Source organism: Danio rerio, chromosome 21, assembly GCF_052040795.2.
Source record: "Danio rerio strain M-AB ecotype USA chromosome 21, GRCz13ab, whole genome shotgun sequence".
Lineage (NCBI taxonomy): Eukaryota > Metazoa > Chordata > Actinopteri > Cypriniformes > Danionidae > Danio > Danio rerio.
Window position 1 is genome coordinate 26,310,301 of NC_141041.1, and position 19,430 is coordinate 26,329,730.

Sequence of the window (19,430 nt, forward strand, 5' to 3'; positions counted from 1 at the left end):
CCCAAAGTATGGCGCGGAAATCACGCTTGTATTCAGGGATAGGGGGAGGGGGTGGTTATTGCTGACCTACAAAAAACGCAAACTGAAATTAAATGATGTAAATGAATCTGATTTTAAAGTGTAAATAGTGTCACTTGACAAAATATGCAAAAGACATCATCAGGTAAATCAAGGCAAAAACTAGTGTAATTCTGTTACAGATTCAAGTTCAATAAAAAATTTTTGAAAAAAAGTACACTGTATTAGTTAATATAAAGCAATGTTTCCTAGTCACTTTTAAACATTATTAAAAAATTAGGAATTTACCCATGTCAAATATATATACTTTAGTTTTTGGCCCTTCATAAGAAAAAGTTTGGCCACCCCTGGATTAAACTGAGATGTAAATAGTCAGTTGATCACACAGTTAGTAATATTTATAAGGTGAAAAGCACATGGTGTAGTGGTTAAACAGTGAAAAAACACTTTCCATCAGGATGATTGAAGACAAAGTTTTTGTTAAAGTCATGCAAACCGCCGACATACTGTGACGGATATCTTAGCTGTCAAATGTGGCTTTACTGAGCTGTGATGTCAACAAAATGCTGTTGCCTTTTTTATCTGTTTATTTTTTATTGTAAAAAAATTCAGTTTGTCCTGTCCTGTCTTCGTGCTTCAGTGAATATACAGTATATGGCACTTGAGGGGGCCTTTAGTAAATACAGTCTGTGTGCATTATGAAATCATAATAGCCCATTATTATCTTTGAGGTCTGAGATAATGAAATGTTATCATTAATAAAACAAAGCTGTAATCATCTTATTGAACTATATCGTTTCACACCTCTCATAATAGCAGATGAAAACGTACAGACTGGCGTCACTGATGATTTGTACCCTGCTGTTAAATATCCAGACAGAAGGCAATTTAAATTCAATGTGATTTTTACACTAACTTCATTATCACTGACTATTTTTAATGGCTTAAATAGAGACAGAATGACGCAATCTGACTTTGGGAGCAGTCTGCCGTGTCTCTCTCAGTCATTTACAGGCATTTTTTAATCTTTAAAAAACTTTCTCTGGAAAGAAATTCAGTAGATTTCTGGTGAAGTCTGCAACCATTGTACTTTGCATAGTATTTGTTTTTTCCACTGTGGATCTTAATGTATACTGGTTTCCAACATTCTTCAAAATATCTTCTTTTGTGTTCATCAGAAAAATGAAACAAAGAAGCACTTTTTTGGGAAGCAAATGAACTATTTAAGGTTAACTAAATAATTACTTTCACAACTGTTGTAGTCTGTGTAATGTTTGTTGGAAAAATAATTTAAATGTTTTATTTTACACTGACAATTGTTATTTAACACTAACCTGCAGTCAACAGATTGTCTAAAAATGGACCATCAAAATAAACTGTTACCCTATTTATTTGTTATTTACAAATTGTTTGCATATGCCAAACAAAATTCCAATAAAACTATTCACAATTTCCTAATTTAAGATTGATTGCATTTTCTTAATGAATGTCCAGACAAATTCTTGCTTCAATTTCTTGCCAGACAAATTCTTGCTGAAATTGCGCCACCTATATTGTCTTATTAGCTACTGTGATTCTCCAAAAATAAAACATCATGCAGCCTTTTTTGTTAGTTTCCTAGTTTTGTACTTTTGTCAACTGTTTTTTTTTTATTTCTGTCATAAAAAGTATGCTGTAAATGTAGACACGCGGAATATATCACTGAGAAAACTGATTAACAACTGGAATTTTTATGCAGGCTAAACAAGTTTACTTCTTTTGTTTACTACACTCTCAAAAATAAAGGTACAGGAGCTGTAAAGATGCATATTTAAAAGATAAATATTTGTACCCAAATAGTCCACAGTGAAACCTAAAAGGTGCATATTAGAACCCAAATGTACCTAAAACCTACCTTTGAGGTACCATTATGTACCTTTCAGGTACAAATATGTACTTTTTGAAAAGGTACTGCCCCATTGATAGCTTCTGTACCTTTATTTCTGAGGGTGTACTGAAGCTGAATCAACACAATCTTAAGGGCTTTTGAGGGGTCAACTTAATTGATTTATGTTTAATCTACTTAAATTTGCAGAAACAATTACATTATTTTAATCGATTTGTGCTGAGACAACATTTTTACAGTGTAGTTATGTTCTTTTGTTTTGATTAAGTTAATAATAATATGTAATAAATAATCATTATTTATTCAGTTACATTTTAATTACAAATAGTTAAGTATAGGTAGGGGGACAAAATGTTTGCATTATATGTAATAATTATGATTTATTTAATTACATTTTTTTAAACATTTAAATTGCACTATTGATAGTGAGACAAACTAAAAAAAAAAACAGCTCAGCATAAATTCCACATTTTCATGGGGTCTCTTTTTCTCCTGTTTTTAATTTACTAATACAATAATAACAACATGGGATTATTTAATTACTTTGCTTATTCGGTTACATTTTACAAGTCTAGGTTGTTGGTAGGACAAAAACTTAAAGCATAAAACAAAATCTCAGTTTTGAAGAGAAACTTCTGCAGGTCTAAATTCAACCACTAGAGGTCAATGGTTAACCAGACTTTTTCATTGCTGAAGCTGCTAATATACGGCTTGACGTTTTTATTGTCTTCCCAGATCTTAGCGTCGGTCTTTAAATCCAGAATTCAATCATGTATGAAATAGATTTTTTGCGATTTAATTAAAACTATTAGTGTAAAATAACAAAATTTGCATTGACAATAATATGTAGAAGTTCAACCCTGTTTAACATTTTAGTTTGTTATCCTCTAAAGAGAGAATGGGGCATAAACCGTATAAAAACCATTCTTGCGGATATTTACCACATTACTGTGCTGTCACTATTTTACAGCACACTTTCAGCGAAACATTGGTGATTACAAGAATTAAAACAGTACTAAAATGGTGCTCCAAAGACTTGCACAAAGGTCAAAGTGCATGTCAGTCTGTGTGTAGTTGATTTTTTTTTTTTTTTTTTTGCTCTTATTCCTGTACTGTCAGAGCCGCTTTTCCTCATCGCACCCGCTGGCAGTCTTGAAGCAGGCCTTTTGTTGAGGAGAGACTTGAAGTGACTTTGCTGTGGGCAGGTGTTTCTACTAACAGGTTCACGATGAGTTTCCTTGGATCTGACAAGGCATTTAAGACCTCCTCACGGTGCTCCGCTGCCTCAGGCAGACCTGCCGCTTAAACATTTAGCATAGAAATGGCCTGAGATGTCACAGTCACAGAGTAGTACATTTAACATTCTGTCCAATATTTCAACTTGCTTCATATGATTCACGAGTCAAACCAGGAGATAAATAGATAGATAGATAGATAGATAGATAGATAGATAGATAGATAGATAGATAGATAGATAGATAGATAGATAGATAGATAGATAGATAGATAGATAGATAGATAGATAGATAGATAGATAGATAGATAGATGGATAGATGTATGGATAAATGGTCAGAACGACAGATGGGCAGATAGATAGACAGACATTCAGATGGACTTTTGAAAGTTGTGTTGTCTGACATTAGTGAGTCAGATGACTCTCTCTCTCTCTCTCTCTCTCTCTCTCTCCTTCTTCTCACTCTCTTTCTCATCATTTTTTGGGCTGTGTTCAGTGTTGTCTGTACAGGAGGCTGTGGTGTTTTGGCAGAGGGCTTGTCCTGTCTCGCAGTGGCTCATTCACTCATCTGTCAGACCGGCTGATTTTAACACACTTTGATGTCAACTGTACATTCTGATGACATTCCTGCTCCGGCGCTTCATTTACAACATTAGAAAGCATTTGGCAGATCACAGAATGACAACAACTGACAGTCTGGAGCCTTTATGACGGGCTACCAAACAATTGCCCTTGCCCTGGACACTATACCACTAGTGTCTGTTTTCATACGACAGAGCTGTAAAATATCAAATCTCTCTAGTGTCAGGATTTATTTGGAGGGTAAACAATCCAACGGTCGGCACCTTACTGATTTCACAATATCATTTTATCACAAAATGTATGTATTATTAGTAAAAAAAAAAACAGTACACATAGTTTACAGTACACTATATGTACACTAGTATGATTATTCATACTACGTAGTGTACATTTTCCTTTGGCTTAGTCCCTTTATCCATCAGAGGTCGCCATAGTGGAATGAACTGCCAACTGATCCAGCATATGTTTTACACAGCAGATACCCTTCCAGCTGCAACTATGTACTGGTAAACATCCATATATTCTCATTAACAAACATATTTATAATTTAGTTTATTCATTTCACCTGTACAGCATGTCTTTGGACTTGTGGGGGAAACCAGAGCACCTTGAGGAAACCCAAGCCAACATGCAAACTCCACACAGAAATACCAATTGAAAGAATTATTCTAAATGTAACAGTATAAAAATATAAAAGAATGATTAATGAGACCATTCTTAAGACCAATATTTCCCGCTGTTACCACTTTGTCCGGTGGCCCGCCATGTACTGTGGTAAATTTGAGGCAAAGAGAGGAGTTAACCATGACGTCAGGGTTCGAGTCTGGTGAAGAAGGGTTCCAGTAAGGAGGTAGGACAAAAACAGAAGCCAAACAAATGACAGGGTGAGAATGTGGTAAAATCTGAAAGCGTGGTAAAAATCAGGCGAGGGCTTTTCTTTAGCTGAATTGCTTTTGAAAATGTTTGTTGGGTTTAGGGAAGTGTGCAGGTCAATCTATTAAATTGGTTGGGTTTATGGAAGAAGGAGGATAGGTCATTTGATTGGTCAGTCAGTCAGTCAGTCAGTCAGTTGACAGCGGCCTCTAGTTGATTTACGCAAGAACAGCAGGCACAAATGGCACTCGTGAGAGAAATTTGTACAAAAAGCGTACACAGCGACCTCTGGTGGTTTCGCAAAAACAAAATCTGGGAAAAATGTAGCTTCTGGGCCAAATTTGGTGGTCTTCAGACTCCAGAAATGTATATAGTGGTACGTTTTCAGAATGATTCTGGGTTGTTAATATTATTAACCCCTTAAGATTTTTTTTTCGATTGGCTACAGAACAATCCATTGTTTTCAATGACTTAATGACTAATTAACCTAACTTTCTAGTTAACCTAATTAAGCTAGTTAAGCCTTTAAATTGCACCTTAAATTTAATACTAGCATGTTGCAAAATAACTATTTAAATGTTACGCACTATCATTAAGAATGCAAAGTATATTATTTCAGCATCAATATCACAATGTGCACATCTGCAATAGTCACATCACAAGACATGCAATGTTGAGTCTGGCTTAGACTTGACCACGAACAAGTCGAATACTGAATTGTATTTAATCACTGTGTTTATATGGAATGTGTACATTCATTCATTCATTGCTTAGTTCCTTTATTAATCTGGGGTCGCCACAGCGGAATGAACCGCCAACTTATCCAGCATATGTTTTACACAGCGGATGCCCTTCCAGCTGCAACCTAACACTGGGAAACATCCATACACATTTATTCATGCACATGCACTACAGACAATTTAGTTACCCAATTAATAACCTATAGCACATGTCCATGGGCTTGTGGGGGAAACCGGAGCACCCAGAGGAAACCTACGTGAACATGGGGAGAACATGCAAACTCCACACAGAAATGCCAACTGACCCAGGCTGAGGTTCGAACCAGCGACCTTTTTACTGTGATCGTGCTACCCACTACGCCACTGTGATGCCTCTCTATTCAAACTATCTCAAGGAACTGTACTCATATCGCAATATTTATCAAAGAAAAACAAAATATTGCAATGTCATATTTTCCAGTATTGTGTAGCCTATCATCATGGTTAAGACAAAACAAATAAGTTATTAGAGATTAGTTATTAAAACTATTATGTTTAAAAATGTGTTCTCTACATTAGCACTTAGGAAATATTTGAAAAGAGAGCTAATAATTTTGTCTTCAGATGTAAATGTTATGGTAAATAAATATGTAAATAATATGTACAATCATATTTGTTTGTTATTAAGTTTTTATGTATTTGTATTTATAACATTATTCAAAAAAATTCCTTGACAAAACATTTAAAGTTTTTATTATTTCATTCATGATTATTATTTTACATACTTATTCTTATTTCTATTTATTACTATGCCAAGCACTTCAGATTGCCGTCATGTGGGAATTGCATTATATAAATAACTTGCTCCTTGTGTAATCTGTCACAAGGGTCCTTCTGTGGCTATTTTGAGTAAGGCCACCATTTACACACAAAAAAAGTGCTCACACAAAGAAACACTACAGCATTTAATAGACCAAATACAAGAGTCTTGTTTTCCAAAACAAATTGATGACGTAATCCACAAAGTAGCGTGCAACTCAGAGAAAGCAGTTTCAATAATATATACACAATCTTGTTTGCGTGGAGGCTTTTAGCATGAGCCCTGCTGAAGCATCAGTGCTTCAATCTGACAAATGTGACAAGCTCTCAAAATCTCATTAGGGGCCAGTCCAAACCAATGAAGAGCTCCTTTTATCAGAAGGTCACAAGACCGATACAACTCACAAACCTCGCCGACAGCTTCTTTTAAATCTCTGAGCGTATGATGACACATTTCCATAAAAGATGAAAGTGCTGAATAATGCAGACTCCTTCATGAAACATTGACTGTTCCTTCTTGACACTTTCTGATGCGTCTCTGTGATGATCTGTAGATCTGAGAATTGTGGCACATTATAGCATATGCATAGTACAGTATGTATATTTATGGCCTATGAGATGAAACCGATCTTTGAAATAAAGCCTGTTTCCAAACTTTCGGACAAATGAATGTACAGTACTGACACTATGAAATGCAACATTATTTTTGTATGCACTGCCCTTGTATTATTTCTGTAGTGTAATATTATTTGCATTTTTATTCAAATACCATTACGTAGAGTCATTGCAATACAACCCCAGAAATTAAACAGTGCCAAATAAAATTCTTTAATTTTAAAAGTATTTAAATGTGCCATGCAATGTTGGCATAGCTAAATAATAAGAGTTCAGAACATGCAAATGGTATACGCTGAACCTCAAACACCATTGTTTTCTTGTTCTCATGTTAATCCTGTGAGTGTAAAATCATGGTCAAAATCAGGCCAATTGAATCAAAACACAGACTGTTATGTTAACAGACAGGGTCATTAACATAACACGTACCAGGCTGCATTTCATTGGTCTCAATGTTTCCTAGTGACATTACAACAGTAATCTTTTTTTAAGTTTAGGTGAAATGAAAATTTGCAAAGTTTATTTTGTTTATTTTTTTTGTTTAATTTAATTTGCAAAGTTTATCTCTGGCATCTATCCATCATGGCCTCCTAACCATCCCCATATCATAATTGGCTTCATCACTCTGTCTCCTCTCCACCAATTAACTGGTATGCAGTCTGGCTCAATATGGCTGCCGTTGCGTCATCCAGGTGGTAGCTGCACAATGGTGGTGGATGAGGAAATTTCCCCAATGTGTAAAACACTTTGAGTATATAAAAGTAAGAAATTATTATTATTATTATTATTATTATTATTATTATTATTATTATTATTATCATCATCATTATTAAAACGTGTTTTAGTAGGAATAATCTGGCAAGTGTCTAAAGAGATTAAAAGAGATCAAACTTAAGTCTGCATCCTAGATTTACAACTGAATAAGTCATAAGTGTCTTTTGCATTTAAAAAAAGATTAAATTGGAATCTTTTGTCGAAGTGTGAAGATAACTTAACTCAAATGAATGGATTTTACACTGAATAAAATACAGAATATTAAGTTCTTTTAAAAAATCATTCATTCACTACAATCTTTTTTGAAATACAAAGATCCAGAATATTTTCCAAACATCTTCAGCATGCATCTCCAGCATACTTCCTATATGAATAACTAGTCGATATTCAGATGCGTGCATTTTCAAAAGACTCATTTGACACCATATGAATTTAATTTCTGTGTGACGTGAACAAGCAAAACAGCTCCAGATGTGGCTTGTTTCTTTTTCAGAGAACACCTGAGTAAGTCCGTCTGTTCTCCTACGTGCAGTGGGTTGTTTTAAAACAGGTGTTATGAATTCATCATCTGCATGCCATATTATTGCTTCTGTCCGGAGACTTTAACTCCACAGAGTGCATTTGAGGGTCTGGGGGAAGCTGGCTGCATCTTAAAAGACCTGGCAACCTGGACAACTTGCCTGGAATTTGAACAAACATTGGAAAACACTGAAATCCTTCTACTACTAAGAGTAGAAACACACCTCAGGCGCTTAGATATGCACACTTTGAATCATCTCTAGCATTTATCAGTGCTTAGTCAAAATAATAGTGCTTAAAAACATGTTAAGCAATAACATATTGAAATTACAGGAGAGACCAGAGTTAGGATTTTGCTCTTTGATTTGCATGTAAAACAAACTGAGAGGATGCATGCCGTTATCAACATTGCAGATATGTAAAGTTTTTTAATAATAATAATAATAATTGTTAGGACTGCGTTGTTTTGTTTGTGTGTTTGATTTTTGATTCTAGATTGGGGGCGTGTCTTCAGCGCACCTGATGCTGGTCAGCGCCCTTATTTAAACCCCGGCAGAGAGTTTGTCGGGGCCGCTGTCCATTCACTTGGCAGTTGGCCAGAGCCACGCTCCTATTTGGGCATTATGCTTGGTTTCGCATCCATACACTATCACTGACAACATTTACCGCATCCATACGCTTGCATTTCACACTGATGGAACATACTGATACTGATATTTTGATTATATAATTTAAATTGAGTTAAATAAATCTTCTTTTTGATTATATTTCTCCTTGTCGTCTCCCTTATTATGTTACATCCCTGAGCCAGGTGTAACAATAATATTAATAATTAATAATATGCATTTAAAGCTTATAGTCCATTGATTGATGGATTGATTGATTGATTGATTGATTGATTGATTGATTGATTGATTTATTTATTGATTGATTGATATAATAGAAGTAAATATCTATTTTGTAAGTATTACCCACTGTTTTCTATATTATTTTAAGACTTATTTATTTATTTAGCAACATTTTTGTGTAAATGTGATATTTATTATCAGATTAAATACCAGAACTCTCTACATCAGGTTATTTTCATCTTTCCGCAAATTAAATTAAGAGTAAAGTGCTATTTTTGACTTTCTTTGTGTGTGCTAGTAAGGCTTAGATTTACTAACAGCTTGCGGCAGAGCAAAAATTATTTTGATGTAAAGTATTTTTTTAAATAATTCAGGATATTCAGTGACTGATATTTCTTGCATAATAGTCACAGATGAGAAATGTCACTTGACATGTCGTTTTGGCGTTTGTATAAAATTTAATTAAGTGATTTTTTTTACACATACTGTAGAAAGCACATGACATCCAAGTAAAGTGTCTACTTTAAAGTTTATAATAACACTCATACATATCATTTAACATATAAAATAGTAGTGAAATAATGTTCCAAGCTGTAACCATGTCATTCAGTGTAATGATCCTGACTTTGATTGTACCATTACCATCATCTTTAAATATGCAAAATAGCAAAGAAAATTATATATTATATAAAAAAATATATATCTTTTTGTTTTAATGGCATGATCTGAAAATGTAGCCCTATGTACGTTTCTCTTTAGATTCATAGTTGGTCATTTGCTTAGTCAGTCAGTCAGAGCCTCTGGTGGATTGACGTGAGAACAGCAGGTGCACATGGCTCTCGCAAGAGAAATTTAAGATCTGAAAAAGCATACACAGCGCCCTCTAGTGGATTCGCGAAAATAAAAGCTGCAAAAAAAGAAAAAAAAACGTAGCTCCTGGGAGGTATTTTGCTTTCTCCAGAAATGGATATAGGGGTACATAATCAGAATGAGCCTGGGTTGAATTATTCAGTGAACAATGTTACAAACCATTCTCATTAAGTTTATAGATATATATCAGATATATTAAAAAGAAAACAGCACTTTTCGTTTTTCAAACATATTAAAAGATATTCGATGATACTAAATCTCATATTTTAAATAATTTTCTTCACAATTTTCTATTCCTATTTGTGCTTTTTTAGGGTTGTATCGCTTTTGTTAGCCTTGTTTATGAAATATGCCCTCAAGCTTTAATATTTATACACAGAATCTTAAATGAATTAGAGTGCATCGCTCTAGTTGATTTCTAAGTGCTTGAAGTCACTATTTTTTGACTCAGTTCTTCAGCTGTAATCAAAGCTCTTCAATAAACTCTATTCTTGCTTAACACAGTTGCCACGCAACCCAGGTGTATAAATTTCCTCCCACAATGAAAACTACCTTGGGAGCTGCCAATGAACGAGAGGGCTATAAATACAATCCAGGGTAATTATCATTGGTTCAGGGGGTTTTCAGAAGTGTGAGTCTTTGGCTAATCTGTGCGCTGGGAGGTTTAGACAAGCTGTAGACCCAGGTGTTCCTGTGTGCAGCATCTGCTCGTATGGCAGACGTCCAGAGCTCCAACTCTCTGTCTCTCTCTCTCGCCATGCACACTTTTGCAGTCTCTTCTGTATAGGACTGACAACCAATATCAGAATTGCTTCCATTTTTTGGAGTCTGTTTGCCCTGGTTTAATGCACTATTTAATTGACAGAGCTGCAACTACTGAATTAATATTGCAAAACAGATATTGTCTGACTCCTGAACAAATGAAGCTATCGTTATTCACCTCATGATTCATATATCCAACATTAATAAGAAACGTATTACAATAAACAAATAACTCTTAGCAGACCCTTTGAATGAACCGAAAAGCTCAAATCATGTCAAATTAACAGCAATATTATATGTTGATATTACTGTAATGTGAAAATGTAAAGAGCTTTGACCACAGACCTGCTTGTGATACTAATCCCATGACATTAAAAAAGAATACAAATTAAAAACATTATTGTGGAATAAATCACAAGTCAAAAGTACATAATACTTAGTCACTTTCTATGAGGATTATTTGTACATACAGTAGAAAATATGTATTGTTTAAATAGATTTGTTTCAGTTCATTTGAATGGAAGTTTACCAGTTTGAAACACAGTCACATGGGAAAAAATGTGGATACAAAACAAAAACAGGCAATAATTCAGGTCTAGAATGCTGGTTTTGTTCTTGTTAATGATGATTCAGTTCAGATCAGCGTCAGTGCATGATGTGCAGCTCTATTGTCTATGTAATTTCCATGTAATAAACCAATCAATACTTTAAATCATAGTAGCACCAAATTCAGCATGCTTTTTCAAAAATAATTATTTATAAACCATGTTATTTGTACCAAAACTGTGGTGATACAAATTGTAATCCATGCACCAAGAAGCTGTTTTTTATGAATCAAAAACATATAGTCTAATTCTTGGATAATTCAAGCTTACGCATATTTCGTTTACAAACAAAAGATACAGTAGCAAGCAATGTGTGTGTGCATGTGTATGGGCATGTGTGTGTATGTGTGTGTTTGTGTATCAGTAAATTAATAACCATAAACTCAAAAAGCTCTTTTTAAGTGGACCAGAAGCTTCATTCATTCATTTTCCTTCAACCTAATCCCTTTATTTATCTGAGGTCGCCACAGTGGAATGAACCGTTAAATTATCCAGCATATATTTTACACAGCGCATGCCTTTTCAGCTGCAACCTAGTGCTGAGAATTATCCATATGCATTTATTCACACACACACTATGGACAATTTAGCTCACCCAATTCATCTGAAGCGCATGTCTTTGGACTGTAGGAAAAACCAAAGCACCTGGAGGAAACCCACGCCAACATGGGGAGAACATGCAAACTCCACACAGAAATGCTAACTGACCCAGCCAGGGCTCGAAATGTGAAGCCAGTGACCTTCTTGCTGTGAGGCGACACTGCTAACCACTTCCCCGCCAGGACCAGAAGCTTATTAACTATGTTATTAACTTAAAACTTATTATTGCTATAATCGAAATATTTCTGATAATTTTGATTGAACTAATAGTAAACATATGAAATGATGTTCAGTTCCTTACACGGGTGAAGAGAGAGAGAGGGAATTTTCAGTTTATTGACATATCAGCTTCTCTAGCTATGTCATGGCAAAAAAAAAGAAGAAAAAAAAGATCAAGTTTACCACCTTTTTTTAAATAACACTTATATAATCTTAAAACTATTATAACAATTAAAAGTCACCAACAGCGATAAATATACAAGATAAAAATAATAATAAAGATAATATATAAGATAAAAATCTAAAACTGTTTTTTAAGTTTTACTTTTGATAAAAATTGTACAAATTTGGAAGGATTTACATTTAAATATATTTCATTTAAAGTCTTTCCAGATACAAACTATTATCTAATAATATTAAAAATAGGGCATTCCACAAGAAGATGTTTAACAGTTTGGCTTCTGTTGCAATATTGGCATTTTAAGGGTTCTTTTCCTTTGAATAAATGACCATTTGTGAGTCTTGTTTCTCCAATACAACATCTTCTGTAAACAATCTAATCATGTCTTGAGTTTTTTCTTTTTTTTTTTTTCAAATTGGATTTTGTTCCTATTTCAGGCTGGATTTCAAAAAGTGTATTTGTTGAGTTCTGATTACACAAGTGGATCATCTTTATAACTGTGTGTTCACACCGAAGGCGGTGAGAGCGTCACTGTCTAGCTTCAGCTCCGGCAGAGAGAGCGTCAAAATTCACTACATTGATCTCGTATTTAAACAGGCCGTTGCAGCATATCAGTTACATTCCCGCATAAAACATGCTTTTTAGCGTGAAAATGTTGCACACTTTTTATTCAATTCAATTAACAATGGATGATCAAGTTGCATGTGATGTGGCTTTGCTCCACTTAATTATCCAATGTGTCTATATGTCTGAAATATGCTGAAGCAGCAATACTGTTTTGTACTGTCGCATGAGGTTCCCGCTTTTTTAAAGAAAAAAAATATTTATAACATCAATGCACATCAGTAACTCGGCAGTAACTTTTTAATGTATGTTCCTGTAATACAACATTGCAAAAAGTGGAAATCCGGTGACCAAAATAATAAAACCCTTGGGAACAAAGTTTACAGTGATTATGTTCTCTGGACTCTTTTTAAGCGGTGGACTTCTTCATTCTGATTGCTTGCTGCCGAACCGTGTCACAGCTCTTTACCATAAAGTTAACTTGATTTCAACTCTTCCACACCTGCGAAGACGCGTCGCGCTGCTTCTTTCGCTGCCAGCTCTCATTAAAAATGAATGACTTCCGGCTACTTTGACGCTCTCGCAGGAAGTCAGATATAACTACCTGCGCAGAAAAAGTTTTTTTTGTTTTCCAGGAGTTGTATTTTAACAAACACAGGGTGATGACAAACACCGAAATTGGTGTTTGTCATTTAAAGGCCTTGGCAATGTTAAATTGCAAAAATCTAGAGTTTTCGCCAAAGGGCGTGTCCGTGGCTTGCCTCACAAACTTTGACGATTCGCCACAAAACAGGAAGTTCTTATAACTCAGGCATGCATTCATCTGCCTCAAAATGTACATGTTTGATAAGTCCTGACCTGAATTTATAGCGCTACCTGCTGGCAACAGGAAATTAAATTTTTTACAGTGTAACAAACTCCTCCTACAAATTTTATCACATCGAATCCATGTTCCATTAGTTTATTTCAAAAGCCTTTTGTGATGTTAAATTGTGAAGATCTATGGTTTTCATCGAAGGCCATGTCTGTGGTGTATGACAAAGATCAGTTCTTTACTCAGCCAAATAATGTCTGATCTGCCTGAAAATTCACAGGTTCAATGAGATTCCACTAAAGACATCTACCTGCCAATATTGAGTCACAGTCATAGCGCCACCCGCTGACTGAAGATTTTTACAATATACAGTTATGGTCAGAATGATTAGCCCCCCCGTTTATGTTTTCCTTGTTTTCTGTTTAACAGAGATTTTTTTTTCAATACACTTCTAAACATAATAATTTGAATAACTCATTTCTAACAACTGGTTTATTTTATCTTTGCTATGATGACAGTAAGTAATATTTTACTACATATTGTTCATCACGCTTCTATACAGCTTAAAGTGACATTTGAAGACTTAACTAGGTTAATTAGGTTAACTAGGCAGGTTAGGGTAACTAGGCAAGTTATTGTACAACAATGGTTTGTTCTGTTGACTATTGAGGGAAAAAATAGCCTAAAGGGGCTAATAAATTTGTCCTTAACATGGTGTTTAAAAAATGAAAAACTGCTTTTATTATAGTCGAAATAAAACAAAAAAGACTTTCTCTAAAAGTAAAAAATTTATCTGACAAACTGAACATTTCATTGCTCTGTTAAACATAATTTGGGAAATATTTAAAAAAGAGAAAAAAATTCAAAGAGGGGGCTAATAATTTTGACTTCAACTGTACATCAGCTTAAATTAATATTGTCTTTTGTTCTCTGTCATCCCAAGGCCACCGGGCAGCAGTGATCCCAGGTTCCCAGGTGCGAGGTCCCTTTCATCGCTGCTTGCAACTTAAATTTTTTTTTTTTTTTTTTTTAACTTTTGAAGGGCCTTTAGCCCTTAGCTAATACTTTATAAATCACCAAAAGGTGATTTTTTCAAAGGTTGATCAGCTGATTTAAACTGATTTACATTTTCAAAAAGTACCAACATCCTGAATAGTCCACCTAACCACAAAAATAACGGCAAATTTTGATTTGATTTTGATAAATTTTGGTGTAAACTATCGCTTAAAGGGTTACCAACCATTGAGTTTCTTTCTGCTGTTGAAAAAAAAGATAGGAAAACATGTAGCACTAAAAAAAATATTTGATCAATTAATTCTGACAACATATGTTTTTAGGTCATTGTAAGTTATTAAACTAAGTTAATCATGCTCTAACTTAATTTTGTACTGTAAGTCACGCATGCAGTTTTAAGTCTGTTTAACATAATATAAATTAAATGAACTCATGAGGTTAATTTGATTCAGCTTAAAAATAAGGCAACCAGGTTTTTGTTTTCAACAAACACAATAAAAAATCAATGGCTAAAGGTTTCCAGCTTTCTTCAAAATATCTTATTTTGCATTCAACAGCAGAAGGAAATTCATAAAGGGTCAAATCCACTTGCAGGTGAGTATAATTACAGAGTTTAAATTTTGGGGTGAACTGTCCCTTTTGTAGTTGGCATCCCTACTGTTCTTTCTGATTCTCGCTGCCCTGCTCTTTCGCAGATGTTCCTCTCTTCTGTCCTATTAGAGTCATGACTTCAGCCAGGTTGTGCTCATGGCAGACGTGCCTCTCTATCTCTCCCTCTCTCTCTCTCTCTCCCTGTGTTTTGGCCGACTCAGACTCTGCTCTCTTTAGCTCCTCTGACCACATGCACGCCTGACACGCCAGGACTCATGACAGCTGAAAGTGCAGAGGGCCAGACAGTCACAGAGCCCAAACCAACAGGTGGATCAGACCAGCGCTTGCACACCCATCTGTGAACGGGGTTGGCCAAGGGCAAACCTATATCACGTGCCAGGAATGCGAAGCACAGACTTCATCTATTTATGACTAATACCTGGAAAGAGTAAACATGGAGCTGTGAAAAGGCGGAAATTGCACAACCTACAGTAGGGCTCTTTTAAAATAAAAGCTGGTATTTTGGAAGCAGATTTATTTAAATAAGCTAAGTTATGTGAAATTATTCAAATTAAGATCCCTTGGAGTTCAGTTCATGGGTTAAAACTTTCCCGGAAATGTTTGTTTTAGCTGGTATACACCTTGGATCTGTCATTGGTCCATTGTGATTATGTCATGAGTGGGTGTGGCTCTGGGGCTCCACCTATTTTGGAATAAAAACTTTCTCCATTTTCTCTGTTCTCTGTATCTGTTGGGATCAGATTTTCATGCTGTGAAAAAAGGCAGCATGGTAGGGCAGTGAGTAGTGCTGTCATCTCACAGCAAGAAGGTTGCTGTTTCGAGCCCTGCTGGGTCAGTTGACATTTCTGTGTGGAGTTTCCACAAACTCCCCGTTTTGCCTAGAATTCCTCTGGGTGCTCCAGTTTCCCCCACAAGTCCAAAGACATGCATTATAGGTGAATTGGGTAAGCTGAAGTGTTTGTAGTGTATGTATATGATTATTATTATTATTTACACCCATGTTGCATATTTGAGATGCGTGTGGAAATTATATTATGAAACGATTGTTGCAACATAGGCTCATTCTGAAAAGTTAGCCCTATACATTTTTGGAGAAGTGGTGAGAGAACGAATGACCTTAAAATGAACGATACGGGGCGTAATGATGCTGTTCTTTTTCTCAATGACCATTTACTCGAATGTGGACGTCTTTTCCGCTGTTACTAGTTTGTCTAGTAGCTCGATAAGTAAGTCAGTGGACTTGAAATGCAGACAGGAGTTGATTAAGATGATAGGGTTCGAGTCCGATGAAAAACAGTTCCAGAACGCAGGTAAGACAAAAACAGAAGCCAAAAAATAAAATAAACAAATAAATAATAAGGTGAGAATGTGGTAAAATCTGAAAATGTGGTAAAAATTATGGGCTTTTATTGTTTTAGATTGTCAAACACTGATGGTTGGGTTTAGGAAAGGAGGAGGGTGGGGCATCGGTCGATTGCTCAGTCAGTTAGTCAAAAGCAGCCTTTGATGGGATTACATGAGATCAGCATGCTCGAATGGCACTCGCGAGAGAAATTGGAGATCTGAAAAAGCATACGCAGCTCCCTTTGGTGGATTCACGAAAACAAAAACTGCAAAAAAATACCTCCCAGGACCACGCAATCTCACAGCAATTCATAACTTTTTGATTTAGTGTCTAGTTCGTATGAATTCGTACAATCTAAATCATACAATTTAGTACGATTTGCTCATCACCAATGACGGTTGGGGTTATGGGTTGGATTGGGTGCCATGCCTCCTTTTTAAAATCGTACGTAATTTTCGTACGACTGAACTCTAATTAGCTACTAAACTGACAAAACGTAAAATACTTACGTTTCCTCATGAGATCAGGCTGCCTAGGATGTATTTTGCTCTCTCCAGAAATGTATTAAGGGGTACCTAATCAGAAAAAACCTGGGTTGGATAATTCCCTCTAATTAGAAATGGATAATTTAGCATTTTCTACATATATTATTTTACCCATTTAGCATTTAAATATAACATATTTGTTTGAAAAGTGTATCTATAGTGGTCAACATTTGAAGTGGATCATCACCTTTCCTCAAAGCTGTCCTAATGAAATCAACAAATTAAACATGAGCATTTGAGGTCACAAATACAGTAGATAGGAAACAAAATAATTAATAATATGTACTTGTACTGATGATTTTTGTGAAAAAGAATAAAAGTCATTGATTTACTACAGCCATTGTTGTTTATTGTGTCTGGAAACTGCGGTGAATTGTATGATTTGGTAGCTTTGAATGGTTTTGGTGCATATTAGTAAAACAAAGCTAATGGGAGGATTTAAAAATGAAACGTGAGTGTCTGCAAACACTTAACAGCACAATCCAACTTCATACACTTTGGAAAGAAATGTGTAAGAGGTTTAGGACTTAATACCTTCTAGAAAGCTCCTCTAATGTCCTTGTATGTCAGTACCTCCACAGTAAGAGGCTCCACACTGATCGAGAGCTTTACATCAAATGGATTCAGTGAATCTTAATCCGTCTTAATTTAGGTGTGTAAATCGACAGTGCTTACACTTCACCCGAGTGAATTAAGCAATGAATTCCCCAGCACTGTGCTGAGCTTAACTTAGTCTGCTCTACATTGTAAAACATAATTCGGATGCACCACAACCTGATGACTGGTTAACACTTAGGTGTCTTACTCTATAGGGTAAACACTGTATTAGATGTAATAAGGCTTTTAAAGTTATATGAAACACTGTTAAATTTACAGTTTTTTAAAAATGTAAAACAAGAATTAATCTTATAATTTAGTGTGACAGTTTGTTTTTGACACAATTTTTTGTTTATTTGACAGTTTCTGTTTTTTTATTGTTATTATTCTAATCAGTCATGTAGATTTGTGGTTTTATATACCTGACATTGTGTTATTTCTTTATGTTAGTGTTGTGTGTTACCATAATGGTGTTTTGTTTATGAATTATAATTTGATGTGCTGTATTAGTACTAGGCGACATGGCGGTTCAGTGGTTAGCACTGTCTCCTCACAGCGAGAAGGTTGCTGGTTTAAGTCCCAGCTAGGCCAGTTGGCATTTCTGTGTGGAGTTTGCATGTTCTCCCCGTGTTTGCTTGGGTTTCCTCAAGTTCTCCGGTTTCCCCCACAGTCCAAAGACATGCGCTATACATGAACTGAATAAACTAAATTGGCCGTAGTGTATGTGTGTGAAAAATTGTGTATAAGTGCTGGATAAGTTGGCGGTTCATTCCGCTGTGGTGACCCCTGATGAATAAAGGGACTTAGCCGAAGGAAAATGAATGAACGAATATTAGTACTACTATTATTAGTGCTTGAGTGTTTTTTAATGAGAAAGGTTTGCCAGCTGGGACTCGATCTCAGCACACAGCTCACAGAGTTATTATCGATGCCAACATGTAAGTACATTTTTTCTAAAAATAAAATAAAAAAATATGTAGAAAGTCGGAACCAATAGCCTGATTGGTTTAGTGGTTAAGAGTGTCGACATACAGCAACGAGGTGCTAGCAATGATATGAGTTAGACTCCCGGTTCGAGGTCCTTTGCCAATCCTCTCTGCTTCCCATGATTTCCTGTCAATACGCTACCTTTTTCTATCCATTTAAATTCCCCATGAACCGGAAGCTGCGACCATTATTTTTTTCATATTGTAATGCAGTTCCTAGGGAAGCGGTATCCGCTTGTTAAGTCGTGACGTATGTATTACTGTTTCCGGGTGCAAGCCGCTACTCATTTAAATTGAGAAAATATTCGTTTATGACCACTTTTTAGTCATATCACACAATAAAGTGAATTTTATATATTATACATTTATGGTGTACACAACAGTCTCTGGACTATCAATATTTTAATAATTTATTAAACAATAATCACTTTCTGGCCATTGGATATTAGGCAAGGATACATCAATTGTGATTGTGATTTTCGAAAGTATTATATCTCTTTGTGAAAGTTTATTATTACTATTTGTTGAGTCTTCCCATACAGTTTAATATAGCGCTTGATAGCTGCTTCTTGTGATGGCACACTTAACAAGATATTAAATGGCACAGCAATGGGTGTGCCTTGTTTTTCTGCGGCGAGATGAATAGAAGTAGTAAAGTGGGCATTTCATTTTAAAAAAAAATGGGAAAAAGGGTTTGGTGAGAGTTATTACAACCTAACAGACTACTCTTTCTCACCATATCTGTGTGTTGTCAAAGCTGACAGTTGCAGCCGCATGTATAAATATGTTAGCCACACCCAATACCCAAGATTTACGCAATCTGACAAAT

The 19,430-nt window shown here is 35.4% G+C and overlaps 1 protein-coding gene across 9 annotated transcripts in view; it reads left to right on the top strand.

Moving 5' to 3' along the window:
• LOC147831920 (uncharacterized) overlaps positions 1–18,570 on the top strand; it is a 99,201-nt gene extending 80,631 nt beyond the window's left edge. For 3 of the 9 annotated variants that reach the window (XM_087301339.1, XM_087301334.1, XM_087301336.1), the window contains exons 5-6: positions 14,446–14,477; positions 15,329–17,347. In XM_087301339.1, coding sequence (XP_087157465.1) covers positions 14,446–14,477; positions 15,329–15,469 — 173 coding nt within the window. In that variant the 3' untranslated portion in view covers positions 15,470–17,347. Of the gene's footprint in view, positions 1–14,445; positions 14,478–15,073; positions 15,111–15,211 lie in introns of all 9 variants that reach the window. The other 6 variants (XR_015520340.1, XR_015520349.1, XR_015520344.1 and 3 more) reach the window with 5 other exon arrangements.
• The last annotated feature ends 860 nt before the right edge of the window (positions 18,571–19,430 follow it).